This window comes from Camelina sativa, chromosome 15 (assembly GCF_030686135.1).
Source record: "Camelina sativa cultivar CO46 ecotype springtype chromosome 15, ASM3068613v1".
Taxonomy (NCBI): domain Eukaryota; kingdom Viridiplantae; phylum Streptophyta; class Magnoliopsida; order Brassicales; family Brassicaceae; genus Camelina; species Camelina sativa.
Genome location: NC_141894.1, coordinates 4698655 through 4713997, shown reverse-complemented (window position 1 = coordinate 4713997; position 15343 = coordinate 4698655). Strand labels below are relative to the sequence as shown.

At 35.5% G+C, this 15343-nt stretch overlaps 5 protein-coding genes across 8 annotated transcripts; 4 read left to right on the top strand and 1 right to left on the bottom strand.

Moving 5' to 3' along the window:
* The first annotated feature begins 602 nt into the window (after positions 1–602).
* On the top strand, positions 603–3236 carry LOC104745335 (putative sugar phosphate/phosphate translocator At3g11320). The gene is made up of 4 exons (XM_010466536.2): positions 603–1538; positions 2174–2277; positions 2398–2626; positions 2718–3236. Exons 1-4 carry the CDS (start codon positions 1092–1094, stop codon positions 2862–2864), a joined length of 927 nt encoding a protein of 308 aa, XP_010464838.1. The 5' UTR covers positions 603–1091; the 3' UTR covers positions 2865–3236.
* A 24-nt stretch (positions 3237–3260) lies between these two features.
* Positions 3261–5470, top strand: LOC104745334 (L10-interacting MYB domain-containing protein-like). Of its 2 annotated transcripts, none has more exons than XM_087487742.1 (4): positions 3261–3380; positions 4098–4380; positions 4450–4959; positions 5037–5470. In XM_087487742.1, exons 1-4 carry the CDS (start codon positions 3286–3288, stop codon positions 5256–5258), a joined length of 1110 nt encoding a protein of 369 aa, XP_087343868.1. In that variant the 5' UTR covers positions 3261–3285; the 3' UTR covers positions 5259–5470. The 2 variants fall into 2 exon arrangements, with proteins under 2 accessions (XP_087343868.1, XP_010464837.1); XM_010466535.3 differs by lacking the exon at positions 3261–3380 and adding an exon at positions 3672–3759.
* A 311-nt stretch (positions 5471–5781) lies between these two features.
* On the top strand, positions 5782–8868 carry LOC104745333 (L10-interacting MYB domain-containing protein). 3 transcript variants are annotated; one of them, XM_010466532.3, is made up of 3 exons: positions 5782–6045; positions 7209–7496; positions 7569–8868. In XM_010466532.3, the coding sequence occupies exons 2-3, from the start codon at positions 7218–7220 to the stop codon at positions 8688–8690; spliced, it is 1401 nt and encodes a 466-aa protein (XP_010464834.2). In that variant the 5' UTR covers positions 5782–6045; positions 7209–7217; the 3' UTR covers positions 8691–8868. The 3 variants fall into 3 exon arrangements, with proteins under 3 accessions (XP_010464834.2, XP_010464833.2, XP_010464836.2); XM_010466531.3 differs by lacking the exon at positions 5782–6045 and adding an exon at positions 6645–6891; XM_010466534.3 differs by lacking the exon at positions 5782–6045 and adding an exon at positions 6727–6891 and having other exon boundaries at positions 7214–7496.
* Positions 8869–9171: 303 nt separating this feature from the next.
* Positions 9172–11788, top strand: LOC104745332 (laccase-22-like). Its single transcript, XM_010466530.3, has 6 exons — positions 9172–9451; positions 9521–9672; positions 9769–10013; positions 10095–10223; positions 10535–11449; positions 11535–11788. Exons 1-6 carry the CDS (start codon positions 9359–9361, stop codon positions 11663–11665), a joined length of 1665 nt encoding a protein of 554 aa, XP_010464832.1. The 5' UTR covers positions 9172–9358; the 3' UTR covers positions 11666–11788.
* Positions 11789–12305: 517 nt separating this feature from the next.
* LOC104748132 (mitogen-activated protein kinase kinase kinase 20-like) lies at positions 12306–13402 on the bottom strand. Its single transcript, XM_010469815.2, has one exon. It carries the CDS (start codon positions 13400–13402, stop codon positions 12380–12382), a length of 1023 nt encoding a protein of 340 aa, XP_010468117.1. The 3' UTR covers positions 12306–12379.
* Between the last annotated feature and the right edge of the window lie 1941 nt (positions 13403–15343).

Here is a 15343-nt window from a genome sequence, read left to right as displayed (position 1 = left end):
CTAAAATGTATTTTAGTAAGAAAACGCGTTGAGGAGTCGCCTATCATCCGATGGTCGAGTAATGGATATTATTTGTCTATGACCAACAAAGTCGTGTAACCCCTCTACTTTTTTTTCTTCATTTTTTTCAAAAACGAACATTGAAATAATTGTGATGATATATAAGTATAAAAATCATTCATGAGAATCAAACCAAACAAATTGACATTTCAACGACGTGTCTGTTACTACGTACTATACATTATTTTGTCGGTATCCTATCCTCTATAAACTATTCAAAACAAGTATATTATTTTCTTTGTTTTCGAATCCTTTGAAAATTTAAATATATTAACGTTTATATGTTAGAAAATCAATTTTGTTGTTGTAAAAACCGATAAAAGTAGAGAAGTGTCTTTAGTCAAATAGTTACATCACCACCTCTGCGACCGATTCCACCGGAGTTCGATTCTATTAAGTCGCGTTATCCCGCGTTGTAGAAATTGGTTATGAATCGAGCCTCGTCGATTTAATGATGACAAAAAAACGATCAAAGTATAATTGAACCAAACGGAACCGAACCGAAGAAGTTAAAACCGATAAGTCAAACGTTCCTTTCCTTTGTTCACACATTCTAAAAAAATCTTTTAAACCTCCCTTTTTATTATTAGACGAATCAAATCAAAACTCCACTACAACTTTATAAAGAAAAAGTAAAATAAATTACGACTCTGCATTAATTGAAGAATTAAATATATATATATATACATAAAACGCATTAAATCTCATGAACTGAAAAAAAAAAAATTAGTAACAACAAACATTTTTTTTTTCTCATATTTTAAAAAGAAGAGAGCTTTGTTTACACAAAGATCTCTCATTGACCTTTGCTTCTTCTTCTTCTTCTTCATCAATCATATAGTTTCTCTCATTCCTGTGTTTTCTTTGTAACTTAATCTCGTTTCGATCCAATGGAAGAATAACTCTCTCTGAAGATCTCAAAGTAGAGACACAGATCGATCGATTGAGGCGTGAATCCGAATTTGTGTTAGGGTTTTGAATCGATCGAGATCGGGTTTGGTTTAATTTCTCGAATTTTCTAGAAGGAGGAGATGAAGATAGCGGCCAATGGCCGGTTTTTCACAATCGGATTAGTAGCGTCATGGTACTCATCGAACATCGGAGTATTATTGCTGAACAAGTACTTGTTAAGCAACTATGGATTCAAGTATCCAATCTTCTTAACCATGTGTCACATGACGGCTTGTTCTCTTCTAAGCTACGTCGCTATCGCTTGGATGAAGATGGTTCCTATGCAAACGATCCGATCCCGTGTTCAGTTTCTTAAGATCGCGGCCCTGAGTCTCGTTTTCTGTGTGTCGGTGGTTTTTGGTAACATCTCTCTTAGGTTTCTTCCTGTTTCGTTTAACCAAGCGATCGGTGCTACGACGCCGTTTTTCACCGCTGTGTTTGCTTATATCATTACGTTTAAGAGAGAAGCTTGGTTGACTTACTTCACTCTCCTCCCTGTTGTTACCGGTGTTGTCATTGCCAGTGGGGTAACTTTTTTTTTCAAAATCTCTTCTCTTTGGCTTATGGTTTGTTAGATTGGTTCTGATGCAATTCGAAAGCTTTATGATGAAACTGAGGTGACATGTGTTGTTTATGGTAGCTTTAGGGAGATTGAAGCAGAGGAACGAATGAGAGGATTAGGAATAGAGAAGATTTTGAGCTACTTTGTGGTTTTTGATTTGGTTTGTTAGATTCTGATGCAATATTAAAGCTTATTTTGAGAAATTGAGGTGAAATGTGTTGTTATGGTAGCTTTAGGGAGATTGAAGTAGAGGCACACGAATTAGAGGATTAGGAATAGAGAAGATTATGAGCTGAAGAAACTGGTTTATTCAATTTCTCATCTTTGGATTGTTGATAGAAACAGCAACTTTTTATACTTGTATTCACTTTTTGAAAACCTTTCGGATTGCTCTGAGCTCGAAGCAGCAGAGCTTTGTTAACTTACTTACTCTATCTCAGTCACTTCATGTTTATGATAACAAGTTTTAATTAGTATAAAGGTTGTTCTTTTGATGTGTGCTGAGTATGCTTCTTCTTGGATCTTTTTTTCGTTCATATAGAACATCTTTTTCTATATTGACTTTAACTCTTTATCTGATTTTGCTCATGTTATCATCAGAGTGAACCAAGTTTCCATCTGTTCGGATTCATTATGTGCATTGCAGCCACAGCTGCAAGAGCACTTAAATCGGTTCTTCAAGGGATTTTGCTATCTTCCGAAGGGTAAGAGATTATAGCATCTTTCACTGTTTGATCAGTTAAAAGTCTATCTTTACGGAAGTTTGTATTGTTTTAAGAGTGTTTTGCTGAAAATGTTTTACTCAATTTTTTTTTTTTTTGAAGGGAGAAGCTAAACTCCATGAACCTCCTACTTTACATGGCTCCTATAGCTGTTGTGTTCCTTCTTCCTGCTACACTTATCATGGAAAAAAATGTTGTTGGCATTACAATTGCACTTGCCAGAGATGATTTTAGAATTGTTTGGTATCTGCTATTCAATTCGGCCCTCGCTTATTTTGTGAACTTGACCAATTTCTTAGTCACGAAACACACCAGCGCTCTGACTCTTCAGGTAACAACACATCTCTTCTTTCTATACATTAACTCTATCATCTATATCCATCGACCACTTCTCATAAGTTATATTTTTCTATGATATGTAGGTGCTAGGAAACGCCAAAGGTGCAGTAGCAGTGGTGGTTTCTATCCTTATATTCAGGAATCCTGTCTCAGTGACTGGAATGTTAGGTTACTCACTCACGGTCTGTGGAGTTATTCTCTACAGCGAAGCCAAGAAACGAAGCAAATGAAAGAAACATTCATTCTATTTGTTCAGTCCCTCAGGTAAACAAATACAGGCAAGTTTCTTTTGCTGTGAACAGAAAACCTTACACAACATCTTTGGTTGGATCAAAAGCAAAGGATGTGTAAAGCAATACCAAAGGATCAGAGTACCAAAAGCAATCATTTAGAGGACTTTCACAAATAAGTGATTTTTTTTCCTTCTTTTCTTTTCCTTTTTTGTTCTCGGATTGTCTCTACTGCTTTCGTCGTAGGTTGTTCTAAGAGTAACTTCGATTTAGCTTTTTTTTTTTGTTGTCGATTCTTTATATCTAGTTTTGTTATATCAACATTTACAACACTGATTAATTAATGGAAAAAGACAAAGCCTTTTTTGTTTCTTCCACCTGTTTTTAGTTCCCACTTCTCTCTGTGAATCCAACTTATGTAATGCAGTTACACTGGATTATGCTCATGAAACAGAGTGAGAAGTTGGATTCATATTGTTTTCCATGGATTCTTGAATCACATCCCACAGGTTCCAGGTTGGGTTGTTAAGTTGTTTTAAAATATTTTATATTGCGCTTAAGTGTACTTAAGAGATAAATATAAAAAACTAATTATAATTAAATTACTAAAATTCTATACTTTGACTATCTTCTTAATTAACACTTAACAAAAAAAACACAATAGTCTTTAGTAGAATTGAAGATACTGTGTCTTTTTTTGCAACAAATTGAAACCTGTCAACATAATAATAAAATTACCAATAAATAAAGTGAACTGGTTTCAGCCATTATAAAATGGGTCCCTAATCCCTTAGTAATCTCAAAAACACACAAAAACACAAAGAGGTAAATTTGCTGTCTGGCTTTTTTCAGCCACACAGTAGCAAATCAGAATCTCTCTTTGTATAAATTTCTGGTAAACCCTTTGCTGTCTTGTTTTAATCGTTAAATAAAATTGTCTTCTTCTTCTCCATTACCGTCTATGCATGATAGCTCCATGCTGCAAAATGTTCCTGACAAACGTGGATACTTACTTTTGTATTGATTTGGTTACGGTTTAAAAATGTGTTTTGACAAAATCAATTCGTAATCCTACGAGATTTTAACCAGTTATGTATTCTTGCTATATTTTATATTTGTTTCCCGCAATTTTAATAGTGTTACCGGTCAAAGCTTTTGGTAATATATTGTTTTCTGGAAATAACGTTATGTTTTATTTTTGTTGGTGTTGTCTTTACTTATCTAACAACAAAGAACTATGACGCCGAGAGTCTGGTGGCAACCTGAACACCACAGACACTTTGTGGAGTTATGCGTCGAGCACAAGGCTCATCTACCTCGAATGCAACATATACTGAAACCTTTTCAGCAAAGCACGGGCACGAGGTTCACCATACTCCAGCTTAAGGATCATTGGAATACAATGCTCAAGAACTGGAAGATATGGTCAAGACTTGTTCAATGCAGTGATATGAAATGGGATCCTCAGACGAAAACGTTTGGTGCCAGTGATCAAGACTGGACCAACTATTTACAGGTACTTAATTATTTTGATTGTTTATGAAGGCTATATATATGTAATAAAACTTGATTGGGTTTGTCACAGGTGAATCCTGAGGCTAAACCGTATCGCTGGAAGTGGCCTCCGTTGTTCCTCGAGAAACTAGAGATTATCTTTAAGGCGGTTAACGTAGATGATGATGAAGGTACTTCAGGTAGCAGAAAAAGGAAGAGAAGTTGCGAGCATCGTGATAAAGAAAATGATACTGGAGATGAAGCTACGCTAAGCGCATCTAACATCTGGCCTCGTAGGTGTGTATGGTCGTCGTCCTCACATGATCTTTTTGTCGAGTTGTGTTTCCAAGAGTCATCAAAAGGAAACAGACCAACCAGAGGTAACAAATACTATCCAAAGGAAACTTGGGATATGATGGCTGAGACAATCAATCAGGAAACAGGATCAAGCTACACACAAGCGCAGCTCAAGAGCCGCTGGGTTGTTACAAAGGAAGAGTGGAGGTTGTGGTGTAATGCTGTTGGCAATCCCATCATGAAGTGGGATGATAATACATGCAAGTTTGGAGCAACTCACGAGGACTGGGAAAACTTCTTGAAGGTTAACAAAACGTTACTCGAACTTTTATATCAATTGGTCAATTTAATAACACTGGATCTTTTGTTTGATTTTTATAGGTTAATCGTAAAGCTGCAAAATTCAGATGGAGAAATATCCCTCACGCTGTAAAACTAGCAACCATCTTCAGACATATCCAACCCGGGAATGCTCAACCCCGTACTTATCGCAGGACAGTGATCGATCATCATTCTGAAGCACCACAGTTACATGAACCAGCTCCATCATCAGCAGTCTACATAAACGAGCCAGTCACAGAAGGAAGTGACCACGCTTCCTGAGCCTCATACCGAGAAAAACCATTGTTTTTGAAGCTCTAGCTAGTTACAGTTTATGGCTAGTTATTGGATCATATAGCTTTATCTCTTTATTAAAACATTTATTAGAAGCCCAAAAATAGTCTCATAAGATGCCCAATATTATTTGAAATAAATACAAAAATTCATTTGTGTCCTAATAAAATAAAACTAATATTATGTACTAGTTAAATAAATTGCCATACAAACAACTAAAATGTTATTGTCCCCTAATTTTGCCGCAAACTCATCCGTGTATATCTATTTTTTTTTTTTAAATCATGCACATAAACTTACTTGTGTACATAATATTTTACTATTGTAGTTAATCTAATTAAATAACATGCCATTTATACAAAGAACTAATCTTGCAAGCATTGACCAAGAAAAAAAAAATACTACAAGCAAATTTAGTAGTATATTTATAAAAAAAAATTAGTAGTATATTTAATTAAAATAAAATCAATACCACACATAAATTCACTTGGGTGTCTATAAATAGGAAAAAGACTCAGAATAGTTAAGCTTCATTGGTGAATCCGCCACATCGACTGTGGTGAATCCATCGCAGCGACTGCTACTGTCGATGAAAAAATTACTTTTACATCTCTTTTTTTTCTCTTAACTTATGTCGTTGCGACTTGAATCTTAGAAATTCAGAGTCAGTGGAAAAAAATATCGACATAATCCAAAATTTTACTTTGAAGCGGCGACTATTGTAAGTTATAGATCTGCAAAACCAAATCAAATTGCCATTAACAAAATTTTGCAGGTATGTACCTTTCTTATTTTCTTCTCCAGTTTACAAATATGTATGACAAAATCCATTAAAAAAAAAAAACTCAATCATTTTGAAGTTAGTCGCTAGTAAAAGGAGGACGACTTTGAAAAAATAGACTTAACCTCACCATATCAACAAATGGAACTTTTTTTTTCTTTAAACTATGCATGTAACTTGTAAATCTATTTGTGTGTTGATAAAATAATAATGGCAACTAAACTAATTAAATAATATGTAGTATAAATAAATAAATGTTACGTATTCAAATCTAACGCTTAAACTCATTTATAAATCTAACACATTAAGTCATTTTATATCTGGTTAGAGGCGGTATTCTTTATTGGAATTCTTTTTTATTGTGTTGAACATGTTTCAATTTGTGGCCAAAAATGACAATTTCTCTTTGATTCTATTAAATCATAATGTATTTTTTTTTTAAAGTGTTAATTAGGAAGATAGTCAAAATTTAGTGTTTAATCAAGCTTAACTTTTTTTATAACAAAAGCTAATGAAACTCTAAACGTTGACTATATTCTTATTCAACAGTAAAAAAATCATATTAACAGAATCAAAGATGAATTGTCATTTTTGACCACAAACTTAAAACATGTTCAACATAATTAAAAAAAAAAAAAATCCAATAAAGAGAACCAGCTCTAACCGGGATAAAACACGCCTAGTAATCTCAGAAAAACAGAGCACCCGTCTCGAGCGGCACACACAAACGCCAAAATCAGATTAACCACCCAAAAAAAAAAAAAAAATAGCGATCTGGCTCTGTTCAGCCACTCTGTTACCAAATCAGAGCCGCTCTCGCCGCTCTATATCTAATTTCCGGTAAACGTTTTACTATTCTTTCGCTATTTCGTTTAATTATTTTGTTCCTTCTCCGACCACAAGAGCTGTATCCAAATCTCGCGTTCGATTTCTCCGTTTTCTAATTGTCTTTTTTTTCTTTTATATTAGTATATAAAGAGCTGAAACCCTGAATCACATGAATGATCGATCTGGGTTTTAACTTAAGTTGTGTTCTAGATTCAGCCATTATGTAAATTGTCCTAACAAATGTGGATAGATGTGGTTACTGGCTATTACAAAGAACTTACATTTCTTCTGCTGTTGTTCTTGTCTTTGCCTATGTAATGATGATGTAGTGAAGAGTTATGAAAGCCGCGTGGGAACCCGAGTACCACAGAGTCTTTGTGGACTTATGCTTAGAGCAAAAGATGTTAGGGAACCAACCTGGAACACAACATATATTGAAACCTTTTCAGCAAAGGACGGGTGCGAGATTCACAAGAAAACAGCTTAAGAATCATTGGGATACAATGATCAAGCAGTGGAAGATATGGTGTAGACTTGTTCAATGCAGCGATATGAAATGGGATCCTGTTACAAACATGTTTGGTGCTAGTGATCAAGATTGGTCTAACTATTTAGAGGTACAACAAAAAGATTCGTTTTTTTATGTTCTGTCTTGATTTTGGTTGTTATGATTCGAATTCGTCACACAGGTGAATCCTGAAGCTGGACAGTATCGGTTGAATCCTCCATTGTTCCTCAAGAAACTAGAGGTTATATTTGAAGATAGTACCTTTGATGATGAAGTTACACCAGGTTGGAAAAGGAAGCGAGTATGCAAGCATCGTGATGAAGATTATGATACTGGAGATGATGATGAAGAAGAAGAAGAAGAAGATACACAAAGCGCGTCTAATTTCACGAGTCCTCAGTCAAAAGGATACTGGTCACCGTCCTCACATGAGCTGTTTGTTGATTTGTTGTTCCAAGAGGCTTTAAAAGGAAACAGACCTGACTCACATTATCCAAAGGAAACTTGGAAAATGATGCTTGAGACTATTAAACAGAATACAGGTAAAAGTTTCACAAGACCGCAGCTTAAAAACCACTGGGATTGTACTAGGAAAGGTTGGAAGATTTGGTGTCAAGTGATTGGTGATCCCATGATGAAATGGGATGCAGATACCAGAACATTTGGTGCTACTGATGAAGACTGGAAAAGCTACTTAAAGGTAAATCATAGAGCTGCAGTATTCAGACGGAAACATATTCTTCACGCTGATAAACTAGCAACCATCTTCAAAGGACTTATAGAACCTGGAAAAGCTTATTTTCGTCGTTATCGTAGGAGAGTGGGTGATCATCATCATCATCCTGAATCACCGCAGTTACATGACCCGACTCCATTATCAACACTCTACACAAACGAGCCAGTAACTGGAAGTGAAGACAGAGCTGATAATGATGATGGTGATGATGATGATGATGATGAGCCTACTCTGCAAGACATGAGATTTGATGGTGTTGGTTTTGCAGAGTCTCGGTTACAAGATGTTGAAATTGTAACTCCGGGATCTCACAGGTTCAGTACCGAGTTGTCGGAGAAGATTCCAGTGAATGCTTCGGTTAAGAAGTACGAGTATACCATTGGGGAATGCATTGAGTGTTTGGACAACATGGAAGAGGTTGAGCAAGGTAGTGATCTTTACATGTTTGCCTTGGATTTGTTTCCGACAAAAGAGTACAGAGAGATCTTCTTACTTTTGAAGAACTCAAGTTTGAGATTGTCTTGGCTGCTTAGACGTCAATCTGGTGGCCTTACCATTACTGCCTAAGATCCTATTCTCTCCCAAAACTTCTGATTATGTTAATCTATCAAGAAAACAGTTTACTATATATTCTATGTTTAGTTGTTTTGGGTGCAAGTTTATTTTATGTTTATGTGTTGGAGTAACTTAGAACTCTGTTTTCAATAGTGTGAGATGTTAAATTATAATCTTCGTTTTCATATCATTAGCCTATTATACCTTATGAGATTAAGAGTAAGAAGACTAAGTTGACAAGAATCTTCCACTCTAGGTGGATTATAATCTAAGCCAAGAGAGTGATCGTGGACGAACGTTATTGTAAGATGAACTTTAGCTTCCTTGAAAGATTTTATGACAGTTGGAAATATTATAAGAATCAGTTGTCGTCTCTAGTGACTAGTGCCAATACTGAAAGCTACTTTCTAATTGTTACAACTCTAAACCCTCTAGTAAGTTGTGTCGGAAGAAGTGTCTCTATTACAGATGGGAAGTTAACTTCAAACCATTTGTATCCTATCGTCTATGTAACTGTCTTTTCTTTATGTAGGTTTTAAGGAAAAAGAAAACAATAATGGAAACAAAGAAAAAGACTAGAAAACCAAATCATTGATCTACACAGCCTTCATTTATAGCTTCGTAGATTCGTCGGTGACAACTTCAGTTCCAAGCAGAGAGACAAGTGAGAGAGAGAGAAAATGGCTAGTTCTTGTGCTAGAATTCTTCTTCTTCTTGTGTTTCTCTCTCTGCAATATCTAGCTGAGGCAAACATTCGTCGCTACAAATTCAATGTAAGTGTTGTAGATTTTGAAATCTTTCTTGAACCACAAGTAACCTTTATCCTCTTCTTTATGAGACAGGTAGTGATGAAAAATATGACCAAGCTCTGTTCAACGAAACCTATAGTTACTATTAATGGGAAATTCCCAGGACCAACTCTTTATGCGAGAGAAGACGATAATGTGATCGTAAACCTAACCAACAACGTCAACTACAATATCACTATCCACTGGTAATTACAACTCAAAAAGAGTGAGTGACTCTCAATGAATTCAAGCTGTGTGCACGAATCTTGAAAATCTTGACTGATCTGCTAGGGTTTCAACAGGCATGGTGTGAAACAGCTAAGGACAGGATGGTCTGATGGACCTGCCTATATAACACAATGTCCGGTCCAGCCGGGAGGAACTTTTGTCTACAATTTCACGCTCACGGGCCAACGAGGAACGCTTCTATGGCACGCCCATATCTCGTGGCTTAGAGCGACGGTTCACGGTGCTATCGTCATTCTTCCAAAACGCGGTGTACCTTACCCGTTCCCTCGGCCTCATACCGAGAAAATCATCGTTTTCGGTGAGGTTTTTGTAAATCTAGGTAGCTAGTTACTAAAACATTCATCTCTTAAGGTGTCTTTAACGAGATAGATTTTTATAGGTGAATGGTGGAACTCAGATGTTGAAGCTGTGATTAGTCAATCGACACAATCCGGTTTGCCACCAAATATCTCAGATGGTCACACCATTAACGGACTTACCGGTCAAGTCCCTGGTTGCAAGTCTCGTGGTATGAATTACTTGACAAGTTGACATCAGGCTAGTTATTGTTATGATATATTCGGTATAGATTTTGTTGAACCAATTAAAACCAAAATTTGTTTGCTTCAATTTGGTTTGGATTCCGTACCAAAAAAAATTGCTAAATTATTAGTTTTCGCTATATTGTTGGAATTTTGTATGATTTTTAGATAATAATAGCAAACATGCAAATAAAAAATAAATTTTAGTTATTCTAATATATACCAATTGGTTTAAGTGATCTTGATTTCGGTGATTTCGATCATGGCTATATTTTCAGTTCTTTTCTTGCGATCGTAGGTTACACTTTACATGTCGAAACCGGGAAGAAATATCTCTTAAGGATCATCAACGCTGCGGTCAACGACGAACTTTTTTTCAAGATCACAGGACACAACTTAACCGTCGTTGAAGTCGACGCAACCTACACTAAACCGTTTGACACCGAAACGCTTTTCTTAGGACCGGGCCAAACAACAAACGCAATCTTGACAGCTAATCATCCTCAAGGCAACTTCTTAATGACCATTTCTCCCTTTATGGACACCGTTGTCCCTGTTAATAACGTTACCGCAACCGCTATTTTGCGGTATAAATACACACGGACACAATCCTTGAAAAGTTCCAAGATCCCACCAGTAAACGCTACAAGCATTGCCCTAGGCTTCTCGGACTCTCTAAGAAGCCTAAACTCGCCAGATTATCCAACCAACGTTCCGTTAAAGGTCGATCACTCGCTGTTCTTTGCGATAGGAGTCGGCGTGAACCCGTGTGCCACGTGTATTAACGGAACTAAAACCATTGCGGACATCAACAATGTTAGCTTTGTGATGCCAACAGTGGCTATGCTTCAAGCACATTATTTCAACAAAAGTGAAGGCGTTTTCACCGATGATTTCCCGGGAAGACCCTCGACGCCGTTTAATTACACGGGTGGTTTGAGTAATCTTCAGACAAAGAACGGAACAAAAGTCTATAGACTTCAGTTTAACGCAACGGTACAAGTTATAATCCAAGGGACAAGTGTTATAGCACCAGAGAGTCATCCTACGCATCTCCATGGATCAAATTTCTTCGTGATTGGTAAAGGATTGGGGAACTTCGATCCGATAAAGGATCCTAAGAAGTTTAATCTTGTTGATCCGGTTGAGAGGAACACTGTTAGTGTCCCTACCGCAGGATGGACAGCGATTCGGTTTATAGCAGACAATCCAGGTTACAAATATTTTCACCGTATCTGTTAACATTATATTTGACTCTGAAAATAGTGACTAAGATTTGAGTTTGGATTTTGATTTAGGTGTTTGGTTCTTTCATTGTCACTTGGAAGTGCACACTTCTTGGGGACTAAAAATGGCGTTTCTTGTGGAAGACGGCAATGATTCTAACGAAAAACTTCCGCCGCCTCCAAGTGATCTTCCCATCTGTTAAATTGATTCTATCTATTGAACTTTGATAAATGTTGAGAAGGAAAAAAGAAAAAAAAAGAGTGAATAGTTTGGTTACTTGTGATTCAAGAAAGAGTCAATGGCTTGAAAAGTTACAATTTACAAAGATCACTTCCTCAGGTATTTTACAGTTTTTTCTTTCTTTGTCCTTGTTCATTATTTTCCAAATCTAGATTCCTCGATATGGGCCTTTCATTGATGGACTTTTAAGCCCATTTTTATTCACGTCCACTGGTTTTTTAATTTATTAATCAAATTACAATCCTCCTGATTACTGATATAATTGTGTAAATCTTGGAAACTTGTAATCAAGAAACAAAAATGGAATTTATAGAGAGAGACGTTGTTTTAGTAAAGAAAGGAGACCTTGTTCCTAGAGAATCTAACTCAACCAAGTTATAATTTACTTTATACATCATCTTCAATCCAACTTTGTAGATATCGATCGGATTCATATTATCGAAAGACTTCATTACCATTCACGTAAATTCTCCAAGTTTAACATAAAAATACTTTCTCTAATTAATAACTTGAAAACAAAAAAAAACCATACAATTTGATGATAATTGAAGAGTTACAATTGTATCAACGTGTAATTACCTTTGATCTAAACCACACTACAATTGTATCAACGTGTAATTAACTTGAGCTAAACTACCAAGTAACAAACAAAGACTAATATTGTCAACACACTGATCTACTGTACCGGAACAAGACTGAATCCTGGGGGTTTGGGAGGTATTATCTTCAACCTCAAAGGTCTATTCTTAAACTGTGGTGGCTTTGGTGGGATAATCTTCACTTTTAGGACCTTCTTCGACTTCAACACCACCACCGACTCTCTCTTATCTCCGGCGCCGGTAACCCTCACCTTCTTCTGATCGGAAACATTATGTAGAAACTTATGCTTCAAAAGCTCCGAAGCGCTTCCTCTTTCCAAAGGATCACTTGCGAAACATGTTTGTAAAAACTGCCTTGCATCCCAAGGAAGAGACTCTGGTATCTCTGGTGCATTCCCATTCAACAAAAGAGGCAAAAGCTTCTTAGAATCTTCCAACGACGGCCATGGCGGTTCTCCGGTATACATCTCCAACACGATACAACCTAATGACCACAAATCTAGGGCTTCCTCCGCGATCCCGTTTTGAACAGATTCTGGCGACATGTAACGAGACGTTCCCAAATACGGAGAATCATATTCCCAAAACTCCGAGTCTTGTCCAACTTTTGTCGACATTCCAAAATCCGAAATCTTCAATTCGTATGAAACGTTGCACCCACAAGTACGAGGAAACACGAGAATGTTTTCAGGTTTGAGATCGCAATGAACGTAACCGTGACTATGGATAGAGACAAGTCCTTCAAGTATCATATAAGTGAAGTCTCTGATGATTGAATCAGACAATGATCTTGTTTCCATGAAAGTAGTTAAACTTCCACCAGCTGCATACTCCATTGACATCCTGTATACTCTAATTCCGTAATCATTGACACCTCTCAACAGACTTTTCCCGCAAGTTTGCACGATTCTAGGGCAATCTCTGAGTTTAGACAGAATCTGAAACTCTTTAAGGAGCGGTTCGAAGTCTTGTGGGTAAGAGGTTTTCACGGCTTGGTAGTACGGATTCGAGCCGTCGTCGGGGTTGGTGTATCTGACGAGATCGACGGAACCATATGAACCTTTGCCTAAGGGTTTCACAAACTCCATAGACGGCAACATTCTTGACAGCACTGAAACCCTAACTAAATCAGAATTTGGGATTTGTTTAGAAATAAAAGAGATGAAAATTTAAGAATTGTGTGTTGGAATTGAAGAATTATGAGAAGGGCTTCGCATTTAATTAGTCGATAGGAAAAAAAAAGGAAACTAACAAAAAGATAATTGAAAGATCTGCCGTTGATCCCATCATATCAATTGGATCTTAACCGTTGGATCAAGCGTTCCTTAAATGCTTCACACCGTTTTGGATTGGTCTTCGGATTTAATAAGTCACTTGAAAATTTAGGGGAAAAAAGCCCAATGTTAGTAATAAATATTTTCTTTCCCATTTTTATAACTTATAATAATACCCACACTATTCTAAATACTTAGACCATGTGCATTGGTGAGAGATTAATTAAGGGTCCGAATGGTGATCGCGGTTTTGGTTGTGCGGGGAAAGCGGTTTTGGAGTGCGGTACGGTTCAACTGCGGTACGTGCGGTTTGCGGGACAAGTGCGGTTAATGCAAAATAAGCGGTACAAAATAATGTTTGATTGGTGAAAAATTATTTGCGGGGTTTATATTATATTATTATAATTCAGTTTTAATCACATAATATTTCCATATATTTTTTATGATTTTTAAAAATCAAAGTTTTATTTTGAAGTACTTAAGTGAATATTTTTTTATTAAATAGTGAAGAAATACATTTTAAAAAATAATTAACAAAAACTATAATTTCTTTTTTGAAACTGTTACATCTATTAATATTATATTTAATCATATTTTTCATCATAAAGTTGACTATTATGTGTTTTGTGTTAATGAAAAAATATTTCAACCTTAAATACCAAAAATTATTCTAAACTATTATGTAGATATATTTTATGCAAAACTAAAAACATTATTTACAAATTATTAACATTGTGCTATTTATAACATATGTGAATTTATTTCTATTAATAAATAAAGTATTAATTTCTGAATTTTAAATACCAAATTTTATTTCAAATTAATATATGATTGGTAAAAATAATATTGCATACCAAACTCTCTTCTTGATTCTCACAATCTCATCCTCTCTTCTTTATAATTTAATATCTATTAGATTATATAGAAAGTGTAGTTTGTATTAAATTATTTGAATATATATATAACAAAACTATTATGAAAGTGTTTTTAAAAATACATCAGAGTAATTAAAAAAATAAAAGAACAGTGAGTTAGGAAGAAAAAAGGTAGATAATTTTTTTTATTTGTTAATTTGCCTATTTTCTCCTTTTTTTATAAAGGTAAAAAATGCTATAAAATAATAGTTATATAGGTGCGGTTCAAAAACCGCTGGGTAAAGACCACTTGTGTTCTGAAAAGTGGTCCACGTTATTATTCAAGGTACAAATCCGCAATTTTTTTTCTTTTTTTCTTTTTGGAAAAACGCAAAAAAAAAGTTTGTTTTGTGATTGGTGTGTTGTGTGCGGATTTGGTAAAAAACTTTTGAAAACCGCTTTCAACTTGTTGCCATTCACGGCCTAAGTTTCTCATCCTAAAATATTGATTTTTCTAATGCATAAAATTAAAATATTATGAATCTTTGACATATTATTTCCATTAATTAGTAGACAAAACATGAGACTGATCTTTCTTGCATATTTTCTGTTTAAAGAAAACAATTTACTAAAACTTTTCAGAACATGAAACAGGTAAAATGGAGAGAGATAGTGGGGGATTATAATGAGCTTTAGCTATTTAAATTTCTCAAACCTTGACAAAATATCTCCCACCGACCTACACGCATAGATATTAAAAGTTTAAAACCAATCATCACTTATATGAAGGTTAGAGCTGAACAAGAATCAAAGAACAAAAATGGATTTCAGTTTACTTTCTACTATAAAGTCAAAACTGAAAGAAGAACAAAAAAAAAAAAAAACTTTAACCTGAAAAATGAACAAAAAAACA

Excerpts from the sequence above, each read along its gene's own strand:
- LOC104745335 (XM_010466536.2), top strand. The coding sequence starts at position 1,092 with ATGAAGATAGCGGCCAATGGCCGGTTTTTCACAATCGGATTAGTAGCG. Across the intron at positions 2,278-2,397 it reads ATTTTGCTATCTTCCGAAGG|GGAGAAGCTAAACTCCATGA; the intron begins GTAAGAGATTAT and ends TTTTTTTTGAAG. Across the intron at positions 2,627-2,717 it reads CCAGCGCTCTGACTCTTCAG|GTGCTAGGAAACGCCAAAGG; the intron begins GTAACAACACAT and ends TATGATATGTAG.
- LOC104745334 (XM_087487742.1), top strand. The coding sequence starts at position 3,286 with ATGCAGTTACACTGGATTATGCTCATGAAACAGAGTGAGAAGTTGGAT. Across the intron at positions 3,381-4,097 it reads TCACATCCCACAGGTTCCAG|AACTATGACGCCGAGAGTCT; the intron begins GTTGGGTTGTTA and ends CTAACAACAAAG. Across the intron at positions 4,381-4,449 it reads ACTGGACCAACTATTTACAG|GTGAATCCTGAGGCTAAACC; the intron begins GTACTTAATTAT and ends GGTTTGTCACAG.
- LOC104745333 (XM_010466532.3), top strand. The coding sequence starts at position 7,218 with ATGAAAGCCGCGTGGGAACCCGAGTACCACAGAGTCTTTGTGGACTTA. Across the intron at positions 7,497-7,568 it reads ATTGGTCTAACTATTTAGAG|GTGAATCCTGAAGCTGGACA; the intron begins GTACAACAAAAA and ends TTCGTCACACAG.
- LOC104745332 (XM_010466530.3), top strand. The coding sequence starts at position 9,359 with ATGGCTAGTTCTTGTGCTAGAATTCTTCTTCTTCTTGTGTTTCTCTCT. Across the intron at positions 10,014-10,094 it reads CGAGAAAATCATCGTTTTCG|GTGAATGGTGGAACTCAGAT; the intron begins GTGAGGTTTTTG and ends AGATTTTTATAG. Across the intron at positions 10,224-10,534 it reads CCCTGGTTGCAAGTCTCGTG|GTTACACTTTACATGTCGAA; the intron begins GTATGAATTACT and ends TTGCGATCGTAG.
- LOC104748132 (XM_010469815.2), bottom strand. The coding sequence starts at position 13,402 with ATGTTGCCGTCTATGGAGTTTGTGAAACCCTTAGGCAAAGGTTCATAT.